The sequence below is a fragment of the Streptopelia decaocto genome, assembly GCF_964273445.1.
Source record: "Streptopelia decaocto genome assembly, chromosome: 7".
Taxonomy (NCBI): Eukaryota; Metazoa; Chordata; class Aves; order Columbiformes; family Columbidae; genus Streptopelia; species Streptopelia decaocto.
Window position 1 is genome coordinate 36,673,007 of NC_138661.1, and position 21,365 is coordinate 36,694,371.

A 21,365-nucleotide genomic window follows, 5' to 3' on the forward strand; every position below is an offset into this window, starting at 1 on the left:
TGCATACAACTGTGTTTGTCAGCATTTCTGTAACCACAAAACTGAGGAACTTCTAACTGTGCAAAAAGAACTGGAATGAAACCTGGCAAATAGAATCTCGGCCTGGAAAACTGCAGAAAAGTTTGGGTTTTTATTTGGAAGAAAGTTATTCCGTGTGTGCAAAAACACACACAAATCTTATTTAGACTGGAGCAAACACTCAGCAAGAGCCAAATTGACCACCAATAGAAAATCAAGCATAAGATCAATTAACATGCCTACTTTATTTTTTGAAGTGGATTACAAAGTTCACAGACATCTCAATATAGTTTCTTTGAAAAACAGGTAAGTCACGTCAAAATGTATGGAGCTTTAGAAGTGTTAACAAGCATGAAGGAAGTCCCTCAGTGCCTTAAGATTTTAGAAGTACACAAGCCATACTCAGGATTTTATTATTTCTCAGTAACATGCTCATTTTTCTAGATTCCATCATCACCATTTCTGATTAGCTCACTACCTCTATAAGAACTATCTTCAAGAACTACATCCCCCCGAATCTTTAATAGGAAGGAAGGGGGATTTGCTTGGACTTCAAAAAATAACCAAATAAAACAAAGGCTGTGTGTTGTTAGCAAAACTAAATAACTTTGCTTTCCTTCTAAAAGAACATGCAAGTAAAATCAATCGCATGCACCAAGACTGGAAAAGCAGGGAATTTAGGGTGAAGATTCTGCATGTTCAAGAACACATCATTCCTTCTGCTCTTTACAGTTTGGGTCAGGAACATGTAAATTAGTATAAAAATGAACATGGCATCATTAATAAACTCCCATGCATGGCAAGCTCTAAGGTGAACAGAAGCATCACCCTTCTATCCAAAACAAGAGGGCAACAATGTTGTGGGTTTTTTTGTTTTGTTTTGTGTTTTGTTTTGTTTTAAAAAAAGAGAGATTCTTATCAGATAACTGTCTTCAGAATCTGGAGCCTTAAGAACATCAAACATCACCAGATTTACATACCCAGAGGAGCCACACCTCCTAACAGCAAAGGCTTGGGTCGTTTGGCCCTTATGATCTAATTGAGTCACTGAATGCTAAAGGTGTTTCGCCAGTGATCTCAGGCAGTTCTCCAGAAAGCATTATGTTTTCCTTTACTCTGCCTTTGTTCACAGGAAGAACATACAGAATTTCAGTATTTTCAGGAAGATGACAAGAGCAACCATATAACATATACTAAACTTTCCCCCTCATCTGTATTACTTTTATCCTTTTAGGCCTTATGGCTTACCTTTGCCATTACAGTGATTAAACAGTAGCAAATGACAACAACGAAACCCTATTTGTTTGAATGTTTCACATCCTTCTCCAGCTTTATTCAAGATTTGTTTCGGTTCACAAACATTCTCCCTCTCCTAGGCCTGCCCTCTCCACAGATCAGCAGTCAGCAGGCACAAGTCCTATTCTCAATCTCTGCTTCAATCATCTAGGTGTTACTGTAATGTAAGTAATAAATGAGTTCTAGTAGTCAGTAAAATAGAACAAAACAAAAAACCCAAAACATTTAGCCAAATTAAAAAAAAGAAAGTAGACAATAAAAAGTAAAGAGCAACTATCCAACAACCAGAAGCAAACTAGCTAAATTACCTGATCATTTTCCTCCTTTTCTCATCCCTAAATTTTGCAGTCAGAGTCCCTTATTCAGCCTGTTCAGAAATAGTATCTCGTAGGATGGAGTACAAACTGTGAGAAAGAGAACTGCTCAGCTGAATCCAGCCAAACACAAACGAGTAGGTTCCACCAGATAACCAGACAGAGGAGATGCAAATGAAGCCAGACATGGCATGGGAAGATGACCTTTAGGCCAAAGGAAAGAACAGGAGCTGTCTCCAAAACAAAGCACACACCAAAGTCAGTCTAACACAAAGAACACAGATACCAGAGAATGTTACCTCAGAAAAATAATCTGAGTGTAAAAGCTGAAAAGTACAACCATTTTCACACCTTGGTGTCTACGCAAAAGGAGACATGAATCAATATTGCAAGTCCTACAAAGCATTTTTTCCTACATGTTTCTGTGCTGTGATTCTTGTATTTCATTAGGGAAGCTGAGTAACATCAGTCACAGATTTGTTCTCGCATCTAGTTATATATATATATATATATATATATACACACACACACACACTCAACCCCCCCTTCTTTTCTCTAGCAAATTTGCATGAATTTTTAATTTACCCAATCTACAAAAGCTGAAATTAAAGAGCAGCAACAAGAAAACAGGCCTTTCTTTTGGAAAAGCAGCAAGATACAAGATGCTCCTGTAGGAGCACAGTCAAGTCTTCAGTAAGTAAAAGAATTCAAAGAATTCAAAGCTGAACTACTAACAAAACACATTTTTATGATACAATTTGAACCTCAGTACTTCGGAAGTCAGTTATGTGTCTGATCAACAAATCTAGGGATGGCAGAGGAAAGTAAGAAAATCTTTCCTTCTGTCATTGAAAAAAAACCTTAAAAGATCTTCAGTTTGCACATCAGTGGACTAACCTGGATACACTCCACTACAGGAAGGATACCAGCCTAAACACAGAGAAAGCTAAGGTAAACCATCTATCCCAAGAGAGGCTGACAAGGTCAGGCATAAAGCAGAACTGCAGGTGAGATAAGGAATGTGTACATATGAAACAGAAGCTAAGTGAGACAGCCCTTCCTATGGTATTGTCCTAGTTAATTCTGCAATAAGAACAAGACATAAAGGTGGGAAAAAGACACTATAGCAGCTGCTTCACACACTTTAATACCAGGCAGTATTCACCAGACTTGCATGCACACTTACTGAAGTATTTCTAGCCTATCTATTAGTCGGTGCTCACACCAGCAACAGAAAAGATCACTTGCTTCAGAGTAAAAATATCTAGCAATAAATTCACTGATTTACATCTTTTGCAACTTTAGCACAGCACTTCTGTCATCAAAAAAGTGAAAAAGAAAAAAATCATCAACTGGCTGAAAGTGGCAGCCACAAAAAAGGAGTACATATGCAGGACAGTGCTCTTTCCAGCAGAAATACCACTTAAGCCATCAGCATGACTAAAGCCTTAATGATTGTCACCGTCTCTCTTTGCCCAGTCAAAAAGGCTTATTTGCAAGTACTCCTTTTTTTCCTCAGTGGCCCCCTACTAGAAAGGCAGAGGAAACTACCTTAGATGTTTCTAACACTAAAGAACTCCTTTGATTTTGGCTAAACCTGTGGCAAGCAGTTTGGAGATTTATGGTTACAATGAGAAAAGTAAGCCCAAAGAACATCTCAAAAAATACCACCCCCAGATGCCATTACCATTCAAAAGCTCCTTCAACACATCCCAGAGATTTCCAGAAAAGCATAATTCAATCCCCATGAACTCTGGCAACAATCAGAGCACCTTCTGTGACATTAAAATGAGCTTTTAAGAAATAATGGAAAATAAATGGAGGTGGGGGGTAGGCATAGGGGTGGGGAGAAAAAAAATCTAAGTTTAGGTTCTGTGTTATTTGAGACAAATATGCCAAGTTGGACCTGGTCAGGAGAGCTTCAAATTCTAAGTTGAGACAAACAGAGCAGCTGAGCTGCCTCAGTAGTAAACAAGCAAAACAGATGAGGATGGTACATGTGTTGGATGAGTTGTATTTCCTGAACTGCAGGAGAGGACAAATAGTTATTTGAACTACTTGAGGTAGCATGGTTGACCCACACTGGCGTGCACCTGAACTTCACATTTGTTATACTGTAACCTACCAAAATAAATCATTTTAAGCAGCATAAAGTTAGTCAAAACTCACAACAAATGGTTCAACTGAGAAGGGAAAGAACTTAACTGATAAGCTTGACAATGAAAAAGTGGTTGCCAAGATACACTCATTTTTCCTGTACTTATTAATATAGTGCTCTGCTCAGAGCAGGACTGACAAAGGTCTCCAAACAGAAACACGCAGTACACTTTCATTGCACTGAAATAATTTAAACATGTAGTTGTTTCAGTGATGTAGATGGACTCCTCCATCTGCAGGGGCTTTGGCAATCCCAAAGAACACACATTAGAAGTGACTAGAATCACAAGCTTCTTTCCTTCACATGCAGGGTCAAAATACAAAACAGTCAAAGAAAAAACTCCACATGCTATTCCTGCAATGCCACGCCTGTAGCCATCATGTACCATTTCATTAAAAATCTGTAAGGAAAAAACAATTAAAACCAAAGACACTGATTTGAAAGAAAATTCCCAAACTACCAGTTCCAGCCTCTAAAGAGCCCTGAACCTCACTAAATTCATTGTCAGAAGTAAACCCTGTGGTTATCCCAAGAATTAATATTCCCTTCAACACAACTATCAACAATACTGATCCCACACTTGCACTTCCAGAAGCTCAGTATATTTCAGCCAACATACCAGACTCCTTGGTAACACACAGATAAAATGAAGCAACAGCTACTTTTTGGAGTGAGCTCAGAAAGGTAAGCTAAAAAGGATAACACCCAGCATGCATATGGATGTTTCACAGAAAATAACTGCTTTATCTCTTCCTCTGGTATGATTTTAAGGATCAAATTCCTTGAAGGTATGAGCCTAGAAACTAAAATTGGCAACCGTTGGAGACCTATATCTATGGACTTGGACTCAGCTACAATGCTGGTTTTATGACCTTAGAATACGTTCTGCACACAGGTTTTTTAAAGCCCTCCTGTGCAACAGGCTTAAGTATCAGCTGTGGTACAGAGCTGCAAATACTCACCATCTCCCTTTCCTCCCCTCTCCTTGTACTCCCACCCATCAACAAAAAACCCTCAAAAAAACAAACCATGCTTCTATTAGAGGTGATACCTAGCCTTTTCTTGCAAAGATGGTCTATTTGACATGCGTCAAACTAAACTCTGAAGAACTGTTCTGAAACTGACTGTAGTTCTGGCAGCTACCACTTGTATTTCAGAAGTGACAAAGGACTTGTGAACCTGAAACCTAGCTCTTTCAACTACATGTCAGCATGTCAATCTAACATAAACCACCTGCAAGACTTCTGTGCCCTTAGATTATAACGAGTACGGATATATTGCATACCCCTCCATAGAAAGAACTCACATAGCGCATACAGTGTTTTCCTCTTGTCATCAGACCATTACACTGATCCAGAAACAAGAAGGTAATACTCATCAGGTCTTTAAATTTGGATCAGAAGTTATGCAATCAGTACATAGTTTTAAGAGTTGGATTGTGTTTTCTTGCAGCACAAGGACTTAAGCCTAACACCTAGTAATTAGCACTTGGCAGAAAAAGCTCTGTTCAAGACAAAGACTTCAGAGAACACACTGTCAGTTGGAGACAAGGAACACAGTACAGTCACATCCTTCAAAGTCCTCCATACATTGGCAAGATCAACATACCCTGACATTCATAACCATGAACATAAACTCAAGAAGAGTCTTCCCTCAAGATCCTCCTGAACCTAAGTAGTCTATTACACTTACTATTTAGTTACCTAATCACTAGATGATACACTGATACCTAAAAAAAAGTATTCTTCATCCACAGTTTGGGAGTTTGCTTCCTCTGAATTCCCAGCACAGGAGGCAAATATGAGGTTAGTCTCAAGTGCATTAAGAGAGCCTTCTTGACTGCTGTTTGAGACACAAATATTCATTCAATGCAAGCTAAAATTAAAAAGGCTCTGAACTGCAGTTACTGCTCAGCCAAGACAAAGAAAGAAATCAAGGTTGAATTAATGTTCCTGTTTGGCTTTGTGTGTAAAGCATTGATGGAAAACACCAAAACTGACGCTTCTTTAACTTCAACTTGATATGACCTGTATGATCAAGTTAGCTTTTAAAATATGCCATAGAGTTTACAGTCATTAAGGAATATCAGGTTTGCCCTGATGGTCAAGGATTGTTTTTAACTCACCATCAGGCCACTTGAGTACATTGACTTGTAACTACCACCTTACAGCACAGGACGCCTGAACTTTCAGAAGAATCTTAAAAAAGTTTATCACATATAAGCATTTCTACCTCACTCAGAGTTTGAAACCAGCACTTGAGTTCTGGGAACACTTTTGTTCCCAGAACTCAACACTCAAGACCAGTGTCCTGGAACACTATGTTGTATTGCAGGGATATAAACAGACAAGTGTCAAGCAGAAACAACCTCCCTCTGCTTATAGTTGATTCTTATGAAACAGGCAGCCTTGGAAGGTAAATCACCTCCAACTTTGGTTATTTTTCACCTCTTCTATCTAAAAAGCCACCAGGAATGCTTGTGAAGAACATGCTGATGAGACAAGAAAGGGGAAGGTTAGTATAGCAAAAGAAAATCAGTAATGCCACAAATAGCTCAATAAATCTAATAGTTCACTGCTCCTCAAATGAGGAAGGTCTTGCTTCCTTCTTATTTCCTGTTCTCAGCCCTACAGGCCTTCCTTTGTCTTCTCTATCACCTGTGCTGTTTACTGGGCCCTCCCTGAACCCAGTTCAACTTGCTAGGCCATAAGAAAGCAACAAAGCTTCTCCAGAAGTTTTCTGACTTCTGAGCATGACGATTTGGCTCAAAAAATATCAAATGCAGAACTAGTGCACTGGACATAGCAGGAATAAGGGCCTGGAAGCTTTTGGATAAGGCCTCCCAGGCTGACAAAAATGCCCTGAGACATATATTTCTGATAGCGACCCAAGGTTTACCATTTTAACCCATGAACTGGACACACAAATTGATCCCACTGTGTAAAAAGCACAGGCTCAACACTCCCATCACAAGCAGAACACACTCCTGTGAACAGTCTTTTTGTAATATGAAAACCAGTTTAAAAGTATGAGATGCTCATTAATAGGACAAGCCAATAACCATTTTCATCTCAAAAACTTTCAGATTAGTTGATAGAAGGGGGGATCATAGGAAAAGAAAGAAGTAAGGGGATAACTATATTATTTTCTTAGGGGAAAAAAAGCAGCCTTTTGATTCCAGTAAAAAGAAGGAAATAGGCAGGGGGCTGCATGGAAAAAGCAAAGAAGGAAGAACATGAATACCTAAAAAAAGCTGGACTTACATGCTTGAAATATATGTGCAAACTGACTTGCTGAGTTGCCCCCAGCAATTCTGCAACAATACATACTTGGAATACGGATTTAAGTTGCAGAGACTTGACTTTTTCGATTTTCTTAAAAAAGGCACAGCTTCCAGACCCCATCTAGTGGTGGGAGTGCCTTACAACAGCCTCATTAAACAAGTCCACATTTAAGATTTCCAGTGCACTGGAACAATACAGTTTATTTCAGTTTAACACTCACCTGAAAGAATGGCAATTCTCACACGTTCTAAAAATAGAAAAATAAGATTTCCAGAATTACTAGTCAACTTGTAATCATGCTGGACTTATATTGGTTCTGTTTTAACAGTAATTCATTTGCTATTTTGAGGAGGCAGCCCATCACATTCAGATCTTATTAGTATACTGGGGGAGAAAGGGGGAATCTCAATTGCTGCACTGAATCTGAGACAGAAGAGGTATCAAGCTGCGAAAGAACTTTGGGAAAAAGCAAAATGAATCTGCCTCTGTATCCTGACTCAGTAAGCAAGACTAATCAAATTATGACTATTTGAAGCGAGCTAAACTTTTCACAATTCAGAGCTGTGCAACTGTCTCTAAATTTTGCTATGCATGCCAAGAAATTCTGGCCTTTCAATTACTTTTTTCACCGTAATAGCCAAGCATAAAGCACTCCCAGCTTCCCACCAGAAAGTTAACCAATTTCACAATATATGAATAAACTCTAATCATAATCAGAATTTTTTTTCTAAGCCTAAAAATATTTTATTTTTAATTTGTAGAGGTGGTTAGTGTTGCCTGATTAAGAAGCAGATAAAACCAGCTCTCCTCGCTGAAGGTACGTAACAGCAAGCTAGAAGACAGATTTTCCTATAACCCAATCGGAGAAGAGCCGTATACTTTGGAGAAAAAGACTCTGGTGTAAAAATCATCAGCTTTTCTGGATAAATAAGTAGATGCAGCTCACTTGTTTCTGGCCAACAGAGGAATCTACATACGAATTCTCTAATCTATTAATCATTCAAGATTTTTAAAATTTAGAGCTATTAGTTTAAAACTGCACAATTAGCCATATTCCACTGACTGCCGCACAAGTTTAGAAGTTAAAAGCAAATCACCCTTTCTCTGACAGTGCATCATTAAGCTGAACAAAGTTAAAGAAAAAAATATACCTCACCTGAGTAGCCTCTGCTGATTAAAACCAGAAATTCAGCTTTAAGCCTGTTCCCCTTCAAGTGAGTGAAGGCCAGCTGAATCCTGTGGGCTTATCAAACCTCACCTATATCTGTAAGGAGAATTAGTACAGCAGTGCTGTTGGCCATAACACGTTATGTGAAGGTATTGCTATAGCTACAGTACTGCCGATGACCACAAACAGCTAGTCTTCGGAATTCCAAGGTTTTCATTTGCTTTCTGGATTTCGCAGGGGAGCAGCAGCAGGATTCCCAAGAACAGTCTCCAGTTATGAAGCAAACCAAGTAGTGGCTGCATCAGTTTAACTCTGCTTCCATCTGAGAACTGACAGAGAACAGGACAGTAGTTGGGGCAATGAGTTTTACATGAAGTGTTATACTAGAAGCAAATTATTAACTAATTATAACCATTTCACCTTTCCTGTATTGGAGGAGTGCTCCAGCCCTGCTTACCCACTGGAAGTTATTATTTTGGCAATCCACAGCAAACATCTGAAAGTATCTATACTTCTTCCCACTCATCCAATGCCTAATCAAAACCCCACTACCACAGATTGTGACAAAACAGCTAACGCTTACCTGATCTAGTAATTTCTGCTAGCACCACAGGTGGAATTATAGGGCTGAATAACTCCCATGATGGCCACAGCATTGTGAAGGATAACATCAATACTGAAGGAAAGGAGGAATTTCCCTTGACAGCTTAGGCCATAAAACGAAGTCCCTCTCAAGTGAATCTCATGTGAAACAATGGAAATAAAAAGGTAGGCTAGGGAAGGAGTAGACAGATCTAGCAATTTCTGCCACAATTATATATTCTGCTATTCAACAATCCCACCAAGTTAATACTTTTACATCATGTTCCCCAACAGCCTCTACTCCCTCATCCTTCCCACACCTCAGGCAGTGTTATATTTTCTTGGATACTGATGACAACATATAAGACAGCTATAACCTGTAGGGAAGCAAGGATTTCCACCATTAGCAGACTTTTTTGACAATGAGAAAAGCAGCTGATGGAGTAGCCCTTCTTTGCAGTGCTAGAGTTCTGGCACACAAGTTACACAGGCAGCTTCCTGTTTATCCCTAGATTACAGTGAGCTTCCTGGCTATTTAACCCATCCTGCCTATAAAATTCATCATCCAAAACACTTCTGGTACACATCTTACCTGAAACTACGCTTTGTGTCCTTTATTATTAATAAGAATATGGAAAATATACACAAACTGCCTTACATACCAACTTCATTCTATATGAAGTCTACCGCAAATACTTACAGCATTATGTGGTTTACTTTATCCTTAACAAAAAAGGGTTTTTTTCCTGATAATTAGGTTCTCAGTGTATTTTCCCTGTAAGAGACTAACAAACATTCCGCAGATTAAAGCCTAAATTCTGGCTTCCATTTCCACATGGAAGCGAGGATTACATTTTAACTGACCTACAAATCAATAAAATTGTTTCCTCATAAGGCAAAGTGATTCGGCCCCACATATGTGTCCTAGTTTCAGCTCGGACAGAGTTAATTTTCTGCCTAGCAGCTGATATAGTGCTGTGTTTTGGATTTATTATGAGAATACTGTTGATAAAACACTGATGTTTTGGTTGTTGTTAAGTAGTCAAGGCCCTTCCAGCTTCTCATCCTGACCTGCCAACAAGAAGGCTGGGGATGTACAACAGGTTGGAAGGAGACACAGCCAGGAGAGCTGACCTGAAGTGACCAAAGCGATACCTCACACCATATGACATCATGCTCAGTATATAAAGCTGAGGGGAGAAGAAGGAAGGGGGGGATGTTTGCAGTGATGGTGTTTATCTTCCCAAGTAACCATTAGGTGTTATGGAGCCCGACTTTCCTGGAGATGGCTGAACACCTGCCTGCTGATGGGAAGCAGGGAATGAATTCCTCGTTTTGCTTTGCTTGTGTGCGTGGCTTTTGTTTTACTTACTAAACTGTCTTTATCTCAGCCCACAAGTTGTTTCACTTTTACTTTTCTGATTCTCCCATTCCAGCAGGAAGGAGCGAGCGAGCAGCCAGGTCATGCTTAGCTGCTGGCTAGTGTTAGACAGCACGCTGTAAATCAAGTTCCATATTTCTAGATTAGCAAGATAGATCTGCAGAGACCAGTGGGAGTTTTGGCAAATGCTCTGTTAATTTAATAAAAACTAAAAATCCACTTTAATTTATTTAAATATGAGGGACTCTGGCTTTGGCAACCCACTAGCAGGACACAGCTCACTCTGAAGTGTCTCCTCCCCTGAGAGTTTCCTAGGAACAAAGCGCAATGGCAGTCAAATGCTTTAGGCCATTTTCAGCCAAACACACCCTTCTCACCATGTTTTGGGCACATCGCTGATCAAGCAAAAGAGGAAGCTGATGGCTGTCCCAGAAAAATGGCAGCTGAAAGTAGACTTATCACCTGCATTCATGTAAGTCACAGTTTGCTGTCCAAGTCCAAGTCTGAGGCTCTAATATCAGCCAGCAGCATTTACTCTGTGAGGAGCAGCCTGTCTCTTATTCACTTTCCTGGTTCCAAGTCCTCTGGGAGGAATAGGCTGCATGTAGGAAACATGCATATTTTACACAATGCACCACACTGAGTAGGTGCAAATAGCTTAAATTCAGTGCTTAAGGGAACAGCTGCACAGTATATACAATGTATGTCCAGTTGTACAAAAAGGATGTTGCACACGATCCCCTATGCAGGAAAAAGTAGTATGACTTACCCACCTCCTCATTTCAGCACTGTAGTTGCAAGGTATGTTTAACCATCACCATTTAGCTTTTTAATTTGAAAGATTTACTTTGTTCTGATTACCACTAGAAAAGGGTAGCTCTTGTCCACCAGACGTAAGCATACAAGCTTCTATCGATTTAATTTATTAGTTTATTCAAGCCCTTCAGGGCAACCCACAGGTTATAACATAAGGCACCCTTTCCCCACACATCATTCAAAAAAAGACCGTAGAATTCAGCTTTGTCACACTGGTGCTATACCTGGAGAAATACAATTACTTGCCAAGAAGCATTAACAATTAAATTCCATTATAGCTATTTTATATTTGGCATTATAAAGTACAATGCCACAATACAGCCAAAACTGCGTGTCCTTAAATGTGTGAGCACAGACTGTTATCCCGTAAACACAGAGCAGCCCCCAATAAGCACTTTGCCTTGTGGTTAAGACTGAGGAAGAAGGCAGGAGAGCATCTACATGGTAGATCTTCTGAGCTGCCGTGACTTGATAGCTGCTAACACCTGAGCAATAGCTCATCAACACTTCTATATGTAGACTGAGAAACTATCGGAGATCAAAGTCTTAATAAGAATAGCTAACAAAAAATAGAAAGGTACTATTTCTGCTATTAAAAGGCAGCTGTTAAAATTTGTGAGAAGAGAATTCCTAACTCAAGTAAACTGCTCCTGCATTTATCAGGGTCAATGCTCGAATCCCTAGTGATATTTCCTCTCTCTGTTCCTGTTAGCCTTGTACAACCTTTCAAGGGCTGATCCCATTTCACATTGCTACCCAAGTGAAAGACTTCATGCAAATTTTGCATCCATATAGAATTTCTGTTGACATAAGCTATACCAACATAATTCCTTTTATATTCACACTCTGAGAAAAAAATGCCTAAAGAGATAAATGTTTTTGTGTAACTTCCTTTTGAAAACAACACCAACTCAGCCTGTGGAAGTTCTTAAATCACAAAATTGAGGTAGAAGCTGAAAAAAACAAAGAATCCTGCAAAACCAAAGTCAGGTCAGCTGGCTTGGCTAGAGAAAGCCAACTTTGTCCATATTAGCTCACAAGGAAAAACTAGGTATGAACTGAAGTTAAAAAGACAGAAATATTTGGGGGGGTGAGGGAAACAAAACAAAAAGGCAAAAAAAAAACCAAAAAAACCCAACATGAAACATGATTTGTAAGAGCAAAATAACTCTAATGTCTTGTATTTCTCTCTACCCAGCAAATGCTTAAGTTAGTTTGATGTTAGAAAATTACTTACTAACACTTAGACATAAAGAGCTTGACAAGGATAAGAGAAGATAGCTTAGGCAACTTCCTAACCCCCTTTCCAGTTAAATTTTATCAAACCTAAACTTAATAGCAAATTGTACAACAGCTGTCAGCAAGGGCTCTTGCAAACTATATGAGTGTGAGCAAGCTCTAGAGCCACCAGCATCAGCATGCAAATATGGTTTCAAGCTTAAAAAAAAAATATATATATACATTCAAGTCATTAATGTTTACAATTTAAGAATAATAAACCCTCCTGAAACCATGACTTTGCTGCTATTGTAACAGATCTCTAAACATCTTAGATTTTTTTTAAGCCAGTTATGACTAACTTCATATGAAGTTGCTTTTTCTCTCTGTACAGTACAAACCCAAGAAGAATTTTTAGTGATGTGCACTTCTAGATATTCCAAAAATTTCACCAATAAGGAGAGAGTCAAGTGTATGCTATGGAAGATTTTAAATAACTGAGGCTACTGCACAGTAAAACAAGTACCACTTATTTCCCCCTCTTTTCAATTTTTTTGACATTATCCTTTCTACATTTACACTTGTAACTGGAAACACGTAAACATAAAAGTAGGGGGGGTATGGGAGAAGCATTTACTTGAGGTGCTTAAATTGTTTTTCTGATTATCATGATAAAAAAGGAATTACTTTCAAAGTCTGAAAGATTTAAAAATACTTCAACAGGAGCTTAATCTCTCAGGCATGTTAAACTCCGGTATCAGACACTGCATACGTCCACTTTAGAACCCAGTCTAACCACACTTCATATTGCAAACTTATTCCCTTCATTTGTTTTAAAACCTCTGCAAATCTGGAAACACATTATGCAACCAAATTGATTACCCAGGTGTCTAGGAAGTCATAAAAAAAACCTCTTTAGCATTGAGTAAGAAGCTGCCTTGACCACAATTTCTAGTCAACAACTGGAAACTGAGCTGGGCAGAAAAAAAACACCTGTAAAACAGCTAGTTTCCACCATGGCTTCTTCCAGTATTAGCAAGCCAGCGATAAATATCATGATGTGAACTTTACACAACAATCTGAGTTAATATGCAGGAGGCCAGGCAGGCTTCCAAAAAATCACTTACCTTAACGCTGAAGATATAGCCCCATTTTAAATCAAATCAGATCATACGTATAAAGAACAATGGAAATTATACAAAATAATTTAATGCAGCATTACTAACATTGCTCTTAACTTTGTTCTGTATCTTTTCTTACCATGGTATATTCTGACTTAAAAGGAAAAAAAAAAAGAATAGTATGCCATCACCTCTCAAGGGAAAGAAATAGCACAGTGTAAAACAAGGACAGCCAGATCTTACCTCTGAGGTTTACGAATATCCCAGAGTCCTACACCTTCCTTAGAGTTGGCAGTGGCCAGTAATCTGGGTTCTACTGGATTAAACATCACACTGTGAAAGGCTGATGGGTAGTGTGCCAAGCAGAAGGGCTCTGTTGAAAAAGTTGAGATTTCAGACATAAGAACAAACAGTGCATACAACTGTTTGATGCAATGAGTTTGGCAGCTTAATACGGAAATAGTATGACAAGATCTAAAGATATGGAGACATGTTCAAATCATTTCTCAAGCTGACACATCCAAAGCAATATAAAAACTGAGGTTTTAAAATCCACGCACATATACATTAGCTTTGTCTAAAGATGGAAAAGGACACATACTGGATTTCAAGACACCATTTTGCTTACAGAATGTTATCAGAGTTTAAAACCAGCCACTTAAAGATCAAGTATGTGAATCTTCTTAAGGTTCATGACCAAACAGTCACCTAATAAGCACTACACATTGGAGGCTTCAGAAAGTTTCCTAGCAGTACGTACCCGGAAGCTTCCACAGCTGTTAATGATCACCCAAACTGTAAATGTAGCAGCAATTGCTTATATGGGAGAATGGTACTACAAAGAACGAAATAAATCTGCACGGAACTCAGCTCAAAGAAAGCTGCCAACCCTGGGGAAAAGAGGCCTGTCACCTCTTAGAGCACTGCACAAGTAGACAAGAAGGGTATTCCTCTTTCACACACAGAGTTAAAAACAGGCTCATCCACACCATCTCCCTCTCATCTTGATCGGTGTAACAAGACTGTGTTTGGCCTGCTACTCTGCCCTATTCATGCCATCAAAATGCTGCCTCCATGAAGAATGGGAAAAAGTGTTGACTCTGTCATCCTTCTCTGTATTCTTTTGCTAGCTTTATGGCTTTAAGCACAGTCTACTTCTCTTCGCCGTGTACACCTTCTGTGGCATTCTGCCACTCTTTCACTCAACTATGAAACCAGAATCAATGCCTATTTTGAGCCAGGGATTATGGTAGACTTTTTGATTAGCTATTTGATTCGATGCAAGCACTGTGTTGCTCATGTGCTTGGGAGACTCTCTTGCTGCCCTTATTAAGAGCCACTGTGTGCAAGCACCTTCAGCCCCATGAGCACCTCCAAAAGTATTCCACTTTCTTTCCTCGTATCCCTCATTAAAGATATATAAAACATAGTCAAACAGATAACCCTCTCAAATTCCCAATATCTTCTGAAACTACTGCCCATCAAGCAATTGAGACAGAATTAATGTTTACTTGCCTTGCCCCATCTATATCCTCCTCTTATTACAAGCTTTATGACCCAGGGACTTTCCTTTGTTAGCATTCATTTAGCAGTGATAAAAACAAAGGTCTCTGACCAGGGCTGAAGCTTCCTGGTGCTATTAATTGTCACAGGAGGCAGAGGTAAAGGGAAGAACAGGAGCAAAGTTTTGTTCTGCCAGCGGCCCCCAAGGCTTTAGAGATTATTGGGCTGCCAGCAGCTTCAAATAAGGTTTAACACCGAAACTGACCTTCTACATTTGCATCATCACATCAGATCCCTGCTGGGACAGAAAAGCCTGTGTTTCTAAAATGCAAGCCCCCACTGAGAAGCAATGGCCCGCATTAGCTGAGTGGACAGACAACATTAGATTGCCAAATAAAGGACTTGTTTGTTTAAAAAAAAAATGTAATTTCTGTAGATTTATTTAGTCAAGTCATTGTCTCTAAATACTGGCTTTTACTTCACTCCTCTATTATAAATAGCCTGGCCTGGTACCACAGTTTTCTTCTAAAATATCAAAAATTCCCTTTCAGTCTGTCAAATTAAAGAAAGATTGCAGGAGCTAAACTAATGAGGCACTAAGTCACTTTAATGAAAAGTATGAGGATTATTTTTTTATTGTTCTTTATGCTCATTCACAATTGAGCTCTTATACACTGGAACATGAGCATGTTTCTCAAGAGAGTAGCTCAACACCATCTCTAACAAAAACTAAAAGTGGGTTTATAAAAATTACTGCGTAAATCACTCAGCAGTAAAAGACAGGGAGAAATAGAAGGGGAATGAAACTCCTTTTCCAGCTTCTTCTAATGCACTCTTTTAAACTAGGAGGTTATTTGCAAGATTTTAATGAGCTGGCCACTCAGGGTAACTAACTATACTTGGCGCTGGCAGGCATAGCACCTATCCCCATGACAATACAATTGCAGACAAAGGGATTACCCCAGTGACAAGTATTATATTGTAGTAACCATTGGCAGGGTTCACATAGAAATGCTGACTCAGGATGCCTATACAAGCATGCAAAAGCCCTTCATTAAAAATTCAGAGAACCTAAGACACTACTCAAAAAAGCCACAAATGTATCACAGACAACACTCCTCCACTTCATTTTCCCTGGTATAGCCTTCTCATTCAGACTTGCAGCAACAGTAAAAGCAGTAGCAAGGTTCAACTACACCAAAGAAGGACAAACTTCATTTCACACCATTTCAGAAACTCCAATCAGATTGGACTTTAGTTTATGATACTAAGCAGCTTCATACGGATGCGTTTAGGCACCCAGTCCCACCCACTGCTGACATCCACTGTCAGCAACAGGTAGTTCTCCTAACAGAGACAGATCCTTATGATGTAGAGTTCAGGAGAAGGGAATAAGGAGCATTTCAGCATTTCTAATTTGGAAGCCATATTCAGTGTCTGGCCCTCTCGCTTAGATATTATGAAAACAGAAAAACAGGAATAGTAAGGGACTTCTGAGCAAAAGGAAGGTTGTTAATCAGTTTCTCAAAGTCTGATTCAGAGAAGAGACATTATTTTTATTAAAGTCTGTGACGTACATATACTGTGTGCATTGTTTTTCAGAATGTTTTAATAAAATTACCAGATGGGAAAGAGATAAGGGGTATCAGGATTGCATAAGAGAATCAGAATTCACAGTAAGAATCAGACTACTGAAAACTAAATGCAGTGCTAGTATATTTAATTTTTATTTATAAAAAGGCAATATGCCTGGGGCAGTGAGGGCATCAATAAGCAATCTACTCTGAGTATTCTGGTCAGGCTTATCAAGAAAGACCTAATTGTGGTTACTCATGTTCAATAAAGACCTCATGATACTAATGACTCTAGAAGATTCCCACATGAGATTATAAAGTATGTCTTGTTTCAGCTTTCATTTCCTAGTCAAAAGGGGAAAGTCATTTCCTAGTCAAAAGTCTAGAAAAATTATCAAATTCACTAGGTATGAAAAAAGCTAATTCAGTTGAAGAGCAACTTTGACCCAACAACGTGTACAAATTGCCACAAAATACATAAGCTGGATTTCAGTGGCATAAACAACTTTACTGGGAGACCAGTAGAAATTATGTGTTGAGGCAATCGCACTTAATCAGCTTACAAAAAAAGATGAAAGTTTATTTAACTATGAAGGGAACCAAATTCTGTATTCCTGCAGATTGCCAAGTTTTAAATTCTTAACTTTGTGTTATTTAAGATGGGGAAAACTCACAACTTCATTTACTGAAGTACTACTTAAGTATTTGTATATTGAAGTATCTCTCTTCAAATTTATATAACTACCATTCTAAACTGAGATTCTTCAGCCTTAAAAATGCATCTGTAAAAATACAGATTGCAGTGTTTTGAGAAGCTGCAGGTTTGTTACATTAATCAACGGTATTCAATTCTGTTTTAGAAAAGATTGAAGTAATAATTCAGCTTTCTTCTTATCACATAAGGGCGCTAAGTTTCCCTACAAACAGAAAACATGTATAAGAACAATTCTCAGTGTCACAGGGAAGTATATAAATAGCTTTGGAAAACTATTCAAATCAAAATAACAGCTTTCTAAATATCCAAAAATTTTTTATCCCAGGCTATAGACAGAAACAGAAAAAAAATCCATATTCCTAATTGATTTCAAGTTTAGGAAGACATTTTTATTGAAGAAACATGTCCTTCACTGCTGCTTTATTCAAATTAAAACTTATTCATACCAAGTTCCATGCCAGCCTGCACTATTCGCTGGTACTTTATGAAGTCATTTAAGACAATAACACTGAACTATAGAGATCAGGGCTTGCCTTATCACCAGCTGCAAGAATTATGCCTCACTTTCACCCTTCTTCAACACTCCCTGTCCCGACTGTCACAGAAAAGCATAACTTTCCCCTTCCCTGCCTTGCCCAAATTCTTCCTAAATCAACAATCTTTTTCATCTAGGGATCTCACCTCCATGGGAAGACTCTCGGATGTCCCAGATAAGAACCCGGCCATCATCTGATGAACTGGCAAAGATGTTGTCATTTACTGGGCTCACTGAAAGGCCATACACTGCATCCTCATGGGCAAACACATCCAAGGTCTCAGTGCTGGGGAAAAGACACACCATATTATCACTCTTCCTTCTTTTGCTGTTGTTTTAAAAAGCAAAGTATTTACAGCTTTATCTACCTAATAATACTTAGCAACAAGGTTTATATAATTTCATAAGAAGATATCTGTGTTTAATTAGAGTAAAGAAAAAAAAAAAAAAAAAGCCCACATAGAGTGACCAAGATGTCTTGCTGTGAGGGAAAAAACCTGCAGACCAAAACCTACATATTAAAAACTTCAGAAACTGCAAGATGCTATGGAAATCATATTGTATTAGATTATGCTTGGCAGGAGGTAATGTGAAAGGGAAGGAGGTTTTGGGACCTGTGGACAAAATTTTTCTTTCTTAATGTAAAAAGAAAACAAGATGTAAGCTCATTCTTTAATACAGGCTTCTGTATCATCTAGAAGTTCAGTTGAAGCTCACAGAAGAGTAACTTTCCAGCTGGCTTTTAAAATGAGCTTTCTTAGATCTCCAAGGTAGAACCAGATCTATATTTTTTCCATCTAGAAAAAGCAGTGAAAATAACAAAATAAAAGTAAGCATCCTGAAAGTACCTAGATTTCAGCCATTCTACAGCTATTAAAAAAACAAACAACCAACCATTCTCCGTTCTTTTCCCAACTTTTAAAATCATTTAAAAAGGAGGAAACAGTGGCATGGAGAGGCCAAAAGCTAAAATACTAAAACAGAAGATCCTGGGGCTGTTTTATTTCTTTGGCAAAACCCCTTTATTGCTGTACACACTTTGTATATAATCCCTATACCTCATGGAAACTCCACCAAAACATTCCCATGTAAAATCGGTGTTTTGCTCACATGGCAATTGATGTTCTTAGTAATTGATCTGCTAATTCTGTCTCACAGACCATTAACAGAAAGGCCAAAAAACAGTAAAAGAAAAAGCCATTTAGAAATATGAAAAAGCAGTTGATACATCAAGCATTATCATTCAAGAAGACAGAGCAACTTTCTGTAGAAGTCAGTTAGAACACAGTATGTCAGACTAGTAAGGTTTCTTTCAGAAGATCACACAAATAGCCTTAGAGGACTGAATTCTATACACATTACAACTGGACTTGGCATACCTAAAAAAAACCCCCGATAACAAAAGCACATTCAAAATACATACATACCAAAAAGACCTTTTAAAACATCTAAGCAAGACATAGCAGGAAAAAAATGTTTTATATAGAAAATTATCAAGAACAAAGATCTTGCCTTGCATGAAAAGTCAAAACGCAACACCAGTATCTAAAATTTTGACATTTCCACACTTAACTAAAAAAAATCCAACAAAAAATCAAAACACCAAACAAAAAACAACCCTCCCAAAAACAAACACCCTCCCAAACCAAACAAAAACGCACAAAAAACACACAGTAAAAAAAAAAAAAAGGACGAAACAAACACACACACAACAGAACACTCAAACAACATAATATTCCTGAGATAGCATTTGAAGAGCAAGAGAAAGTTACTTCTGCCCAGCTCTCATGCAAGATTTACACAAGAAACAGATATATGGTATGATGGCAGGCAGACGTACACTGATCAGTTTGATGTAAACGGTTTTGGACAAACTCAGCAAAAAATATGTCCATATTATTTTAACCAGGATTCAGGCAACTCAAAAAGATGTAAAGTTTTATATTTCTCTGTCCTAACATAGATCTGTTTCCGCTTTTTCTTTATACTTGATTTTTTGAGTTCATGTTATTTAAATGGTCATTGTTTAAATCTGTAGAAGTTATTAGTACAGTTCAAAATTTTAACTTTATAGTTCTTCTACTTTAAGACCAGTAAGCTCAAAAGATATTATATGTTATCTAGAGAAGCCAAATTTAATACATTACCATTACTGTATTAATTATATTTTTACTAACAGCCTCATATTGATGCAGCACAACAAAGCCTAATTCCCAACTTCTTTGCAGTTTCAGTATAAACTATCAAAATAAATATTCTTCACATTAGCGTGAAGAATCAGGCAGCTGCAGCCGAAGTTTTAAAAGGCAGTTATGTAGGCCAAGCAGTAGCTATCTTAAATACAAATCAGGTGAGCATTTTGGGAAACAAACAAACAAAAACAACAACAAAAACAAACACACACCAAAAAACTCCAACCAAACAAAGAAAAACAAAACACACCAAAAAGCCCATATGTGCCACAATACTTGTATATGTGCCAGAATAATCTGGCCATGAATCTACTCAGAACCTACTACGCTTCCTGTAGGAGAACATATGTATATAATAACCAGTCTCTTTCCCAAGTTTGAAACAATGCAGAACCCAAGTGCTTAAAAAAATGCAGTGATAGGGAATACTTCATTTCAGATATGAATTTAGATAAATAAAAAGCATGTTTCATGATTAAAACACTGTGCTCTTCTCCCAGACCATTAATTTAAAACAAAAAGTGTATCCAGTTAGTTAACAGTAAGGGAGCGCTTGAAGCAAAGGAAACAAACTGTGTATTTACCTTTCAACATCATGGAGTATAACTTGCTCATCATTGCCTATAAAGAGAAATATAAACACTTAACATCAAGTTCCAGTGGTGAAAAAGCGCAAAACCCAATAATTTTTAAAAATTTATTTTCTATTTTGAAAACAAAACTGAAGCAGAGAGAGCAGTTCAGTTGCCAAGTGGTCAGCTCAGCTATGCGAAAGGCTCCACGTGATATTTCCAGTCACGATCAAATGCACCAATCCATTCCATCTGCTACTGCTCAACAAATAATTCTACTTAACTGTGTTTCTGATCATTCTCCATTCAGTTTGAGCTCGAGTTCTAGGACATTGGCAGTAAGAGAAATGCATTATATTAAGCTGCAGAGCACTTTTAACTCTCATGCGAACACACCTTTCTTCCTGCTCAGAGGATTTCAATAAAAAGATAATGGAAGACAAAGAGATACCAGGAGCAAAACACACTGGGCACTCAGCTCAAATGCCACCAGTTCACACTGTCAGCATTCAGGGTTTTGCAACCATTGAAAAGGCATGAACGTGACAGCCAGTGTAATTTCTTTTGTATTAACAAAAAACAAACCAAGTAATGAGACAATCATGTCACTTTTCTTTGATCACATCCATTGAATACAATGGAAACTAACCACATGCATGCAGACAAAGAGGGTCACAGCTACAAAGTACTTTCACTGGCTCATGCAGGGTTGTTCACGCTATAGCAACAGAGTATTTTTCAGTCTCTGCACTGAATATTAGTTTATCTAATTGGACACCTCCACTTTAGAAATATTTAAGGAGACACATTTATATTAAACAAACAAACAAACCCCAAACAAACAACAAAGAGAAGGCCCAGAGAGTCATATTTTTATGTCCAGTGTGTCTTTGTAGTTGCAATTATCAAGTTGTGAAG

At 38.2% G+C, this 21,365-nt stretch overlaps 1 protein-coding gene across 3 annotated transcripts in view; it reads right to left on the reverse strand.

The window, feature by feature from the left end:
- DCAF5 (DDB1 and CUL4 associated factor 5) overlaps positions 1-21,365 on the reverse strand; it is a 77,311-nt gene that overhangs the window by 41,067 nt on the left and 14,879 nt on the right. For all 3 annotated transcript variants that reach the window (XM_082058501.1, XM_082058502.1, XM_082058503.1), the window contains exons 3-5: positions 20,460-20,496; positions 17,830-17,969; positions 13,600-13,729 (exon numbers count right to left, since the gene is read on the reverse strand). In XM_082058501.1, the coding sequence (XP_081914627.1) occupies positions 13,600-13,729; positions 17,830-17,969; positions 20,460-20,496 (307 nt within the window). The remainder of the gene's footprint in view (positions 1-13,599; positions 13,730-17,829; positions 17,970-20,459; positions 20,497-21,365) is intronic.